This window comes from Crocuta crocuta, unplaced genomic scaffold (genome assembly GCF_008692635.1).
Source record: "Crocuta crocuta isolate KB4526 unplaced genomic scaffold, BGI_CrCroc_1.0 scaffold135, whole genome shotgun sequence".
NCBI lineage: Eukaryota > Metazoa > Chordata > Mammalia > Carnivora > Hyaenidae > Crocuta > Crocuta crocuta.
Window position 1 is genome coordinate 111660 of NW_027530503.1, and position 13995 is coordinate 125654.

At 41.2% G+C, this 13995-nt stretch overlaps 1 protein-coding gene and 1 pseudogene across 2 annotated transcripts in view; both read right to left on the reverse strand.

Annotated features, from left to right (window-relative positions):
- Positions 1-247, reverse strand: part of LOC144233799 (immunoglobulin heavy variable 3-74 pseudogene) — a 36196-nt pseudogene extending 35949 nt beyond the window's left edge. The window contains exon 1 of the transcript XR_013335759.1: positions 143-247. The product of XR_013335759.1 is annotated as an immunoglobulin heavy variable 3-74 pseudogene (transcript). The remainder of the gene's footprint in view (positions 1-142) is intronic.
- Positions 248-3150: 2903 nt separating this feature from the next.
- The window catches only part of LOC144233800 (uncharacterized), a 17380-nt gene continuing 6535 nt past the window's right edge, over positions 3151-13995 (reverse strand). The window contains exons 3-4 of the mRNA XM_077766843.1: positions 3857-4036; positions 3151-3260 (exon numbers count right to left, since the gene is read on the reverse strand). Of these exons, the coding sequence (XP_077622969.1) occupies positions 3151-3260; positions 3857-4036 (290 nt within the window). The remainder of the gene's footprint in view (positions 3261-3856; positions 4037-13995) is intronic.

The window sequence follows — 13995 nt, forward strand, 5'->3', positions numbered from 1 at the left end:
GCCTCCCCCAGACTCCACCAGCTGCACCTCACACTGGACACCTGTAGACACAAGACATACTGGTCAGGACACTGTCACACACGCACGGTTCCTCACTCATATCCACTCACATTCTCAGTGTCTCTTGTTCACCATGAATTACCTTTTAAAACAGCAACAAGGAAAACCCAGCCAAGCACAAACTCCATGGTGAGGTGTCTGTGTTCTGTCCTGATCACAGAATGCGAACACCTGGGAATCCTGGGGCTGGGGCTCCTCTCCCAGCTGCAGGGTCAAGGCTGATGTGTTTTAATCAGCTCAGGCAGTGCCCTATTTGCATGTACTTTTACTGTATATGAAGCTCCCGATTTAGATTTGCTTCTCTGAAAGTTAAAAAGAATGTTTGGGGCGCCTGGGTGGCTTAGTCGGTTGGGCGTCCGACTTTCGCTTAGGTCATGATCTCGCGGTTCGTGGGTTCGAGCCCCGCGTCGGGCTCTGCGCTGACTGCCAGCTCAGAGCCTGGAGCCTGTTTCAGAGTCTGTGTCTCCCTCTCTCTCTGACCCTTCCCTGTTCACGCTGTCTCTCTCTATCCTAGAAATAAAATAAAATAAAAAAAATATATATTAAAAAAAAAAAAGAATGTTTGATGGGCACTTTTAGTTCACTTTGTGTAGAAGGTGCTGTGACATATGAAGAATTCTATCTGTGAACACACTTATGTTTGCAGCTGTGTTCGCCGTTGTACATATCTTTCTCCAAGCAGGTCATGTTTAGTATGCTAATATTTTACTTTTTAGAGAAATTTAATCCTAAAGATTTTATTTTGTGCCATTTAATTTTAATATGCGTTTATTTTTGCATGACAGGGAGAGAGGGAGTGAGATACCAGAGAGAGGAAGGGGGACATAGAATCCCAACCAGGTTCTGCACTGATGCGATTAAACAATTGGGATTAAATTCTTGAACCATGAGATCATGACCTGAGACACAATCAACAGTATGAACTTAACCAATAGAGCCACCCAGGTGGTCCATTTTGTTCCATTTTAAATTGTTGATTTAAATTGATTTTGTTATTTTTTTCATATACTTTGTTTTTAGTGTGAAGAAATACAACATATTTTTGTATGTTGATTTAGTATTCTGAAATTTTCCTGAGTTTGTTAATTGGTTCTAATACTTTTTTGTGGAGCTTCTAAGGTTTTACTATATATACAATCATGTGATCCTCAAAAAAGTAATTTTCTTCTTTCTTACTAATTTACATATCTTTATTTCATTTTCTTACCTAATTTTTATGAGTACACCTTCAAGTTGTAGAGCAGAAAGCTTTTTCCTTCTCTTCTCCTGTGTTCTCTGTCTTCTCTAATTACTCAATTGACATAAGACATATCTACAGAAGAGAATAAAATTCATTTTGCATGTGGATGAGCTTCCCAATAACGTGACACCCAGAGATGAACAAAGTAGGTGATACTTGTGCCTTTTAAGAAAACAAAACAATGGATTTGTGAAGAGTTGACAAAACATTGATTTGGGTTCAGTCTACTCAATTGCTCCTCAGCAATTTGCTACTTCCTCAAGTAGCAAAGCTTGTTTGCTCAGCCTTCTTGGTGCTAAGCTCTTATTTCAGGGGCTAAGGATCGTTTTTCAGGGAAGGGAACTTTCCCAGGGTAGATTTAATTCCTGTTCTCATGGGAAGAAAGGATTGTCACAGTGTCATTGGACTGCTACTCAAGTGACTTTCATCCAAATGAGCAATGTGACAAGATGATATACGTTAGATGGCATATTTTATTCTCCTTCATGTTACTATGTGGAATACCTATGTTGTGGATGAGCACCCTTGCCCGGCTCCTGATGTGACAGGAAAGGCTTCAGATTTTCACTGTTGAATATGCTGTCAGGTGTGGGCTTTTCATATATGGCCACGATGTTGTCCAGGTAAATTATTTCTTTTACTCAGTTGTTTAGATTTTTTAACAATGACCATTTTTAAAATTTTTGTCTAAAGTTTTTATATATCAATAGATGATGATGTAGAATCAATCCCTGTCTCTGTTAATGTAGGGTCTCACATATACATATTTGTGTATGGTGAAGGATCCTCGAATCCCAGGCATGAGTCACCCTGGATTCATATGATCCTTTCAATGTGCTGGTGCATTCACTATGCTAGGAGTTTTCCATGTACGTCCATCTGAGATATTGGCCTTTAGTTTTCTTCGTGTGGTGTCTTTAGATTTCGCCTCACAGTACGGTTGACCTTGGTACGGTTGGGGCACCTTCCTTTTGAGTTTTTGGTACTAGTCTAAGAAGCATTTGGCATTAAATCTTTAAATTTTGACACAATTCATAGATAAAGCCCTCTGGTACTAACCTGACATTTTTTTTTCAGGGGAGGAAGATTAGATTATGGATTCAATCTTCTTTCGTTTTCATTCTGCTAATTTTCTATTTCTTCATGAACAGTTTTGGTGGATTATGTAACTCTAGAAATTTCCTAATTTTCATTGGTTATCTAATTGTAGGTGCATAATTACCTAAGTATTTTCTCTTGTTGTTATCACTTCTTTGGTATCAGTATGTCCCCTCCTTAATTTTGATTGTATTTATTTTTTTTTAGTTTTACCTTCATAGTACAGATTCTTTTTAAATCTCACTTACTTTCCAGATACCAATTTCAATCTTGTCAGTTTTTGTATTGTTATACTCTTTATTCCATTTATCTGTTCTAATAATTTCTAAAGTGAATTGAATTAACATAATGACAATGAACTTTTCTGAGAAATCCTTATGGTACCACAAAGCACATGGCAGTGAGAAAATAATCATGGAAAAGAAGAACAAACTTGGAGACATCGCACTTCCTTCTTTCTAAGTATATTGCAGAGGTCCATTAACTACAACTGTGTGCTGCTGGCATTAACTCAGACACATAGACCAAGGGAGCAGATTATGGAGCAGAACGAAACGTGTCCAGATGCAGTCGGTAAATCCTCCAGGAGACTTCATAGAATGATCAGTAGAGAAAGAATGGCTTCTTTCAGAAATGGTGTTGAATATCAGTGAGTACAATAATGACTTTTGGCCCTTACCTTATACCGTACACATATGTAGACTCCCATTCAGCTCCTTCCCTGGAGTCTGGTAACCCATCTCATCCATTAGCTATTGAAGGCGAATCCAGAGGCTGCACAGGAGAGTCTCAGGGACCCCCTCCGCAACAGGATTTATATGGTCTCCCACAGCCTGGCCCAGCTGCACCTCACACAGGACACCTGCAGACACAAGACAGGAAACTGTCACACATCCACTGTTTCTCTCACTCATATCCACGTATATATTCCGTGTTTCTTGTGCTTGTTCATCATGAATTACTGTTGAAAATAGAAACAAAGAAAACCTAAGAGACCCTAAACTCCATGGTTAGATGTATGTGTTCTGTCCTGATCTCTGAATGTGAATAGTCGGGAATCCTGGGACTGGGGCTCCTGTCCCCCCTGCAGCTTCAAGGATGGTGGTTTAGTCAGCAGACTGATGTCCTCTCACTGTATAGTACATTTTGCAAGGAGAATCCTTATGAAATCAGTGACCTGAGCAGGTCTAATGGATAGGGCATTGTTTGGTGCCACAATATCCTTCAGGACATTCTGATTTATTATTTTGTGATTTTGCTGCAGTGATTATTTAATACCTATGATAATCCTTATTTTCACATATGCGCCGAAACATGTGAGGTAGGAATCAATATCCACGACTGTACAGGTAGACAGATACACTGTAGCAGAGAGGTAGTGTGTGAGTGTCCAAGAGAGCATGTGAGGTGAGAGTAGCCCCCAGGATCTGGACCTGTGCTCCTCACCATGGGACTCACCTGCCCCCTGAACCACGTGCCGGACAAGGCTGGACATCCCAGTGAGGTCTGCAGTTTCCTGACCCAGTAGACATCCCAGTAGAGGGACGTGTGGAAGCCAGGTCTGTTCTGTCACACGGATTGGAGATAGTGAGAAGCCCTGACAGAAACTTACAGAGCTGATGGAGATGCCAGGGTTTTCTACAACCACAAGAGCTCATTTACACATGAACTGTATGTGCACCTCAATGGAAAGCCTCAATAAGGGGCGCCTGGGTGCTCAGTTGGTTAAGTGTCCGACTTTGGCTCAAGTCATGATCTCACAGTGTATGAGTTCTAGCCTCTCGTCAGTCTCTGTTCTGACAGCTTGGAGCCTGGAGCCTGCTTCAGATTATGTGTCTCCATCTCTCTCTCTGCCCCTTCCCTGCTCACACTCTGTCTGTCTCTCTCTTAAAAATCAATAAAAATATGTAAACCAACTTGACAATAAACTAAGGAAAAAATCAACAAACATTAGAAAAAAGAGAGCCTCAATACAGTTAAAATGGTTGAGTTAAAATATGTTGAAGGCAACACATCAAATATCAGTAAGAATAATGTTAATTGAAAATATTCTTCATCTATGAAATGGATATCATTGTTCTTCTAAACTCTCGTTAAATGACAATGGTCAAAGATAGTTTTATGCCAGTGCCTGACCCTAGACAAGTTTGGGTATTCCCATGATGATGGTTCATTCCAAACAGGGAGGACATTTATGTGTTTCCACCACTTTTACAAACTCTTTCCTGTGTTCATGTCAGAAGTGTGCAGAGCCTGGATCTGAAAATCCTTGAGAGGAAACCAGCCCTCAACCACCCTGTTTTCCTGGATCATGAGCTCCCTAGTTACTGAGTTTCCCCTGGTGGTTGTGATCGCCCCTCGGTGGTCCTCATGCTCCCGTTGTTTCATAACCCCCTGCAGAAATATAGGGATGCCTTTCTCCCCTCCTAACTGATCCAGCATGCAAGTGTGAGACCCTTCCACCATGAGCACTGCAGACCCTCCTGTTCACAGGATGACTCCTCCTGTGTATCTCCTATAGTTGACCCCTTTATTCTGTTCCTTGCTTATAAATCTCCAGGTATATTTCCTGTAGTCATTGGTGAGAAACAATCTTATCAGCTGGCAAGAGTCAGAAGAACTTTTTATTTAATAATTGCGAAAACATAATGAAAGATATTTGGACTCAGAAATACTACTTTCATGAAACTGTGATAAATGTGAGCAGTTTCAAACATCCATTAGCTTTTAGAAAAAGGAAATGTCAATCCTAGAGACAAGTTGGAGTCTGAAAACTGGAGTCTGAAAATCAGAACATTATGACTTAAACCTAACGAGTTTTCCCAAATTGATAATCAAATTGTTTCCTGTTGGTGATGCACTTTTTTATTTTATTTTATTTTATTTTTTATTTACTTTTATGTATTTTAATTTCTTTTACAAATAGTTTATTGTCAAGTTGGTTTCCACATAACACCCAGTGCTCAGCCCCACAAGTGCCCTCCTCCATGCACATCTCCCCCCTCCCCCCCACAGCCATCAGTCCTCAGTTCTCAGTATTCAAGTGTCTCTCATGGTTTGCCTCTCTCCCTCTTCGCCACTATTTCCCCCCAACTTCTCCCCCATGGTCCTCCGTTAAGTTCCTCCTAATCCTCCTATACGTGCAAAAATATGATATTTGTCGTTCTCTGCCTGAGTTATTTTTATTTTTTTAACTTTATTGTCAAGTTAGTTTCCATTTAATACTCAGTGCTCATCCCCACAAGTGCCCTCCTCCATGCCCATCACACCGTTCCCCTCCTCCCAACCCCATCAGCCCTCAGTTTGTTCTTGGCATTCAAGAGTCTATCATGGTTTTTCTCCCTCCCTCTTCCCCATTTTTCCCCCTTCTTCTCCCCCATGATACTCTGTTAAGTTCCTGTTATCCGCCTATACGTGAAAACATGTGGTATTTGTCCTTCTCTGCCTCACTTATTTTGCACAGCATAACACCCTCAAGGTCCATCCATGTTGCTACACGTGGCCAGATTTCATTCGTTCTCATTGCCACGTAGTATTCCATTGTAGAGATAAACCACATTTTTTTTTTACAAATAGTTTATTGTCAAGTTGGTTTCCATATAACAACGAGTGATCATCCCCACAAGTGCCCTCCACTATGTCCATCTCCCCCTCCCTCCCCACACCCATCAATCCTCAGTTTGTTCTCAGCATTTAAGAGCCTCTCATGGTTTGTCTCTCTCCCTCTCCCCCACTATTTCCCCTCTTCTTCTCCCCCACAGTCCTCCATTAAGTTCCTCCTAATCCTCCTATACGTGCAAACATATGGTATCTGTCCTTCTCTGCCTTACTTATTTTGCTCAGCATAACACCCTCAAGGTCCATCCATGTTGTTACACATGGCCAGATTTCATTCTTTCTCATTGCCATGTAATATTCCATCGTATAGATGAACCNACATCAGTTAAAGAGGCTTAAGAAAGTCAGGATAGAAGAAACTTACTTAAACATCATAAAAGCAATTATGAGAAGCCCTCAGCTAACATCATGCTCAAAGTGGAAAAACTGAGAGCTTTCCCCCTGAGATCAGGAAGAAGACAGTGATGTCCACTCTCACTACTGTTGTTTAATATAGTGCTGGACATCCTAGAATCATCCATCAGATAATAAAAGGAAATAAAGTGCATCAGAATTGCAAAGAAACAGTCAAACTTTCACTTTTTGCAGACAAAGCAATACTCCACATAGAAAACCCGAGAGATTCCACCAGACGCCTACTAGAACTAATCCAAGAATTCAGCAAAGTTGCAGGGTACAAAATCAATGTACAGAAATCGGTTGCATTTTTATCCACCAACAATGAAGAAACAGAAAGAGAAATCAAGAAGCTGTTCCCATTCACAATTGAAGAAAAAACATAAAATAGCTAGGAATAAACCTAACCAAGGATATAAGAAATCTGTATGATGAAACCGATAGAAAACTTATGAAGAAAATTGAAGAAGACACAAGAAATGGGAAAACATTCCATGCTCATGGATTAGAAGAATAAATATAGTTAAAATGTCATTACTACCCAAAACAATGTACACATTCAATGGAATCCCAATCAAGATTGCACGAGCATACTTCTCAAAACTAGAACAAAATATTCTAAAATTTGTATGGAGCCACAAAAGACCCCGAATAGCCAAAGTAATACTGAACAATAAAACCAAAACGGGAGGTATCACCATCCCAGACTTAGGCCTCTACTACAAAGCTGACATCATCAAGACAGTATTTTATTGGCACATAAACAGACACATAGATCAATGGAATTGAATTGAGAACTCAGAATTGGACCCCAAAGTATACAGCCAACTAATCTTTGACAAAGCAGAAAAAGGTATCCAATGTTCATACTGTTTTGAGTGATTTTTTAGCTCTCACTTATTCCTGGAATTTTTTTTTTGAGGAGAATTCTTCCATTTCTTCATTTTGCCTAGTTTTCTGTCCCTTGTGTTTTAAAAGCTTGTTATGTGCTCTACGTCTTTGAGCACTTCTATATCCAAAAGGGATCATACACTGCCCAGGGCCTCGCCATTCATGACGTGTTTTTTTGTAGAGTGTTACTTGCTCTTTGTTGTTGTGACTTTGGTTACTTTTTCTCCCTACTTGTATTAATGTTTTGAACCTTCCACTCGGTGTGCTTTTATTTCTTCCTTGAAGTAGCCCTGGAAAAAACAAACAAACATACAAAGGAACAAAGAAACAAAAAGCTAACAAAAAAAACCACAAGTGTACCCACAAACAAACAAAACCCAGAAACAAAACAAAAAAACAATCCGAAACACCAGCTGCGGATAAACAAAAGGATGGAGGTGATGCTGATGGTAGAGGATTTATCCCATACATAGAGTTAAATGACAGGTGTAGGGAAAAAGAGAAGAAATTAAAAATTGAGCAGACAAAGAAACTATACAGCTTAATCCAGAAAGAGAGAAAGGAAGATAACAAAGGAGATCGGAAAATAAAATAAAATAAATAAAATAAAATAAAATACATCAGACAAAGACACTATATGACTTAATCAGAGAGAGAGAAAGGAAAATAAAAAAGGATGTATAGAAAATCTATCAAGGGAATAGATTAAATATGTCTGCTTAAGAAACCAACAACCAGAGTAACCAAAGGAGGAGGAACTGTTTAATTTTTCAGTCATTCTGGCTCTAGGTGTGAAAGGGTGTGATTTGGTGTAGGCGGGGCCTGACTCCACTGTGGGCCTGCTGTCTTTTCCGTGAAGCCCCCACCTTGTTGGCAATGGGGAGAAAAATGGCGACACCCCAGTCTCTCGTCCATGGACCAGGTGTCCCAAACCACTCTGTTCAAGCCGTCCTCACTGTGCCATGGGCGCAAACGAGGTGGTTTCTCCCACTCCACCAACTCCCTTGCCTCCTTCCCCCTTGGCTGCATTTAAACCCTGGTATCTTAAAGATTTCCACTCCCTGTCCCATTTCTGGAGAAGAGCTGCCCCGCCGCCTCACTGCGCTGTGCCTGCGGTTTGTCTTGCTCAGCGAACTCACATGCCACCTTGGCACTCAGCTAGGACTTAATCCCCTATGTCTTTAAGGTTTCCACTCTGTGTACCTCAGTTTCAGGGAAGTGCTGCTCCTTCGAGAGGATCCATATCTTTTCACAGCCCTCCAGGGGGAAGATTGCTCTCTCCCACTGTGGACTGTGCCATTGAACTAGTTGCTGACCCTGGGGCTGTCTCCTCTCCTACACAGATGCTCAAACAGGCAATCCAGTCCCAGTCTGGAGAAAGCCCAGCAGTTAGAGATTGGATCTTTCTCCACCCTGGTCCTTGGTTTTTCTCTTGTCCATATACTGTCATAGGCTTCCCCAGACCCTCTTACTCTTCCCTTTGTCTTTCCAAAGAAGGGGATCCCTCTTCTCCATTCGTTCTATCTCTCAAAGTTCACAACTTTGCACCTATGGCCAGTCTGGTGGTCCCAGTGGGTCCCTGAAGTATGTCTGTCATTTTGCCCCCTAGAATCTTGGAGTTCAAAGTCTTTTGGCCTCGGGGCGCCAGGGTGGCTTAGTCGGTTAAGCGTCCAACTTTTGCTTAGGTCATGATCTCGCGGTTCGTGGGTTCGAGCCCTGCGTTGGGCTCTGTGCTAACTGCCAGCTCAGAGCCTGGAGCCTGTTTCAGAGTCTGTGACTACCTCTCTCTCTGACCCTCCCCTGCTCACGCTCTCTCTCTCTCTCTGTCTCCTAGAAATAAATAAAACTTAAAAAAAATCCTTTGGGGGCGCCTGGGTGGCTTAGTCGGTTAAGCATCCGACTTTCGCTTAGGTCATGATCTCGCGGTTTGTGGGTTCGAGCCCCGCGTCGGGCTCTGTGCTGACCGTCAGCTCAGAGCCTGGAGCCTGTTTCAGTCTGTGACTCCCTCTCTCTCTGACCCTCCCCTGCTCACGCTGTCTCTGTCTCTCCTAGAAATAAATAAAAAAATATTTAAAAAAAAGTCCTTTGGCCTCAACACTGCTTAGTATGAGAGATGAGGGCACTTAAGATTTCCCTACTTTTCCACCACGTTGGCCTCTCCTCCTCTTACACTTTAATAAAAGCAATTTTAAAAGGCTGTTTGCATGTTCTACGATGGCTTGACCTTGTGGGTTATAAGGTCGAATGACAGATATTCCATTGTTCTAAGAAGGATTTTAGCTGTTTTGAGGAGGAAGCTGGGAAATTATCAGTTATTAATTTATTTTTCTGATGCCCTCATTACTGTGAAACATTCAAGTAAGTGGGGATATAACATATAAAGTGCATCCTCCCCTTTCGGCAGAGACCCATACTTATCCAGAAAAGGTGTCCACAGACACATGCGTCCAATAGCATTTACCAAAGATGATACATTCCTGACTTCCATGTGCCATAATTGATTGGTTTCGAAGACCCAAGGATTTATCCCATGGGTCAGATAGGTAGGGGAACATTATTGTCATTCTAGGCAGGTATGAATGACATAGTTTGCCTGAGAGAGAGGAATAGAAATTTGTTTGGATAGAGAGCATGCAACTTGGTGGAAAAGGAATGAGAAGTGACAGTGAACAAGAAAAGTGATCCTAGTAATAAGGAGTCAGTTAGGTCACTTCCTCATGTAAGGGGTTTTGGTAAATGAGAATGATTTAGAATATGAAATATCAAAATGACACGATGAGTTGTTAGTGAAAGTGCTTGGGCTTCTAGAAACATATTGAGCAAAGTTTGCAATTAGTATTGAGAGGGACACAGAAATAGTCATTAAGTAATTGAGCAAAATATTGGGTATTGGTAATCAAATTAACTGCGCGATTAAAAAATGTTTGATGGTTCATATACCAGTGGTTAGGTAAGCCCTCTGGGGAGAAGTAGTGAGAGCAGTGTAAGAGTGTTTCCAGGTTGCATTTTTTTTGCCCATGTAAGGACAACTTGGGAGGTTTTTTGTTTGTTTGTTTGTTTGTTTGTTTGTTTTGAGCCATCAATAAAAACAGTAAGAGCACTGGGAGTTGATTGTTTTGAAGCCAAAGGCATAGCAGATAAATTAAGTAATTGAAGGCCCTGGATCTTCTTATATTCTGGGAGAGAATAAAGAAGGTCACGTGTGTGAACTGCTATAGTGATTTGAAAAGGTTCTCCATGAGTCCAAAGATATTTTATATCATCTTTACTAATCCCTAGAAAAATAGATACAGAGTCAGTTCTTGTAAATTGAATAATCCAATTGCAGCCTTCTTGAATTAATTGCAATCAAAGTGACAAATAAGGAGAATCTGGATGTTTCGGTTGGGAGGATAAAAATAACATTCAATGATTACACATTTATTTGATAGGCAAAACTTGACATATAACTCTAGTGGAAGAATGGGTCGTGCTTAAAATTTAAAAAATGAAAGGAAATTGGGATTCCTGTTGACCAATAAAGGTAATGGAGGCCCAATGCGTTATGAGATGCAATTTCTCTAGAGCTTTTAGTCTATCATGGCTCAGAGAGAGGGGCTGGGGTCCCTTTTTGACCGATTATACAGTGAAGTAAGCTGATATGTCAGGATTCCTAAAGTGGGTCTGTAAGCTGATATTTGGGACCCATTAATATGTCCCAAGTATTGCTATAGCAAACTAAGGATTAAAGGGTTACAGAAATGAATTTTTATATGTTGTGGAGTGATATAGTTTTGTAATAGTTTATATGGTAAATATTTCCATTGTGTTGACTTTTGAACGTTTTCAGGATCGATGAGGAGGCCGACGGAAGTGACTGGTTGAATAAAAATTGTAAAGGATCTGCAGGTATATTTTACTGGGGAGCTGCTATTAAGATACCATCCGTATAGTGATAAATGAGAACTTGAGGACACTTTTCTCTAGTGGGTAATAGAGCTGTATTAACAAAGTATTGACCCATATCTGGGCTGTTCTTCATACCTCGTGGCAGGAGTTTCCAGTGAAACCTCTGTCTGGGTTGATGATTGTTAATAGTGAGGAAAATGAAAGTGAAATTTTCTTTGTCTTCCAGCTGTAATGGAAATGTAAGAACAACAACAAGTTTTTAAATCAATAATAATGTTAAAGTCTTGAGGAATTAAAGCTGGGTTAGGAAGTCCAAATTGTAATTGTCCCATTGGGATCATATGGACATTAACAGCTCTTAAGTCATGGAGGAGCCTCCATGTATCTGACTTCTTTGGAATGCATAAAACAGGACTATGCCAAGGACTAGTTGAAGGTTTAATATGTCCCAGATTGAGGTGTTCTTTAATTAGTATTTGAATTTGTTTTATGTTTTCCCCTTTTAAAGACAGTCCCAGCAGCACTTATGACCCTACGGTCCACGGACTCAAGGGCACATCACTCATCTCTCTGTGACATTGTATGTGGAAGAGCCATGCATGTAGAAATATTTCCTCCAATTATAGGCTCTGCCCTATGGCATTCAGATGTGGGAACATTTTCGAAACGACTCATGAATCATATTCACTCCTGTCACTTACAGGGTATGGCTGCCTTTCCTTTGATTTTCTCCTATTAAATTCAATATTTTGGAAAAAATGTGAGAGGAAAAAAAAACTGTCTTTGGGCTCACTGAAGGAACTTATCAGGTACTTTTCACCACAAATATAGCAAGGAAATGCCAGAGTGTCAGTACTTGGTTTCTGTGTCACTAACGTGTTAGTCTGCTCTGGATGCTGTAACACTGTTTACAGACTTGGTGGATTTAAACCACAGACACTCATTTCTTATTGTTCTGGAGTCTGGGAAGTCCAAGGTCAAGAGACAGGCAGATTTGGTGCCTGGAGATCACTCATGTCCTTGACCATCCATTCTGTCACCTCGCATGGGGCCATGGGACAGGGGACTTTCCCCGTCCTGGTGTATAAGGGAACTAATCCCATCATGAGGGGGCAGCCCTTTCATGACCTATGTGTTTTTGAAAGGCCCTGTCTCCTCCTACTATCACATTGGCATTAGGTTTTCTAATGGGGATGGTAGAGGACACACACATTGAGCTGATACCGGCAACTGAATGATCAATTAGTTATTCTGTGCAGTTGGAAGGCTCCTGCAGTCAAGAAGCACAAACTGAATACTCGTGGATCCTGTTGAAGCTTCTGGTCTTTATGAGCACACAGTGAACACAAGACCTTCAGAGCAATCCGCTGACCTTGGGGAGTGGACAGCTTCCAAGATAGACACTGAGTAAGTCCTCTGTCCACTTCTAATATCTTTGTTGTTGTGGGCTTACATATACACATTCTCATTTTCTAGGGATGCGGATAGGCTTCTACATTCCCCTTCACTCATTTTGTAGTTGTTACCAGAAATTAGACATCAGATTATGTCTTCTGATGTTTCTTTATTGACACCATAAGTCTCATTCCTGCCTCTGCTCCTGCCCCACTCATGGGACATCTCATAAGAAAGCATCGTTCTTTGCTTTTTTTTTTCTTAATAGTTTATTGTCAAGATGGTTTCTATATAACACCCAGTGGTCAGTCCCAGAAGTGCCCTCCATTTTGATGGTGGAAGAGAACTTACTGTGTTTCTACAGACACTGACAAACAAAGAAATCCCAGATTTACTGTCCTTATTTGGATTTATGAAAGCATTTCTGTCATGCCATTTGGCATTGGTGAGGATCAACAGACACCTCAATGAAGGAGGTGATCAAGAAGAAGAAGGATAAAAATAGTGAAGGAGATGGAGGAAGCCAAACCATGAGAGACTTTTGATGCTGAGAACAAACTGAGGGATGATGGGGGTGGATGGGAGGGGAAGGGGTGACGAGCATGGAGGAGGGCACTTGTGGAGATTAGCACTGGGTGTTATATGGAAACCAACTTGACATAGACTATTTACAAAATAAAAAAAAAATCTCCCTGATGAGGAGGCCTGCTGAGCACTCTAGATGCTGGGAACGCTGTGGAGAAATCGCACCCTCTTACACTGTTGGTGGGAATGTAAACTGGTGTGCAGCCCCTTTGGAAAACATGTGAAGGTTCCTCAAAAAAAAAAAAAAAGAACTATAGAACTCCCCTATAACCCAGCAATAGCACTGATAGGAATTTACCCAAGGGATACAGGAGTGCTGAAGCATAGGGGAACATCTAACCCAATGTTCATAGCAGCATTCTCAACAATAACCAAAACATGGAAAGAGCCTAAGTGTCCATCAAATGAAGAATGGATGGAGAAGATGTGGTTTATCTATACGATGGAATACTACATGGCAATAGGAAAGAATGAAATCTGGCCATGTGTAGCAACATGGATGGACCTTGAGGGTGTTATGCTGTTTTTTTTATGTTTTATTTATTTCTAAGAGAGAGAGAGACAGCGTGAGCAGGGGAGGGTCAGAGAGAGAGGGAGTCACAGACCGAAAGAGGCTCCAGGNAGCATAGGGGAACATCTAACCCAATGTTCATAGCAGCATTCTCAACAATAACCAAAACATGGAAAGAGCCTAAGTGTCCATCAANAGGAGGAACTTAACGGAAGATCGTGGGGGAGAAGACTGGGGGAAATAAGGGGGATAGGGAGGCAGGGAAACCATGAGAGATTCTTGAATGCTGAGAACAAACTGAGGACTGATGGGG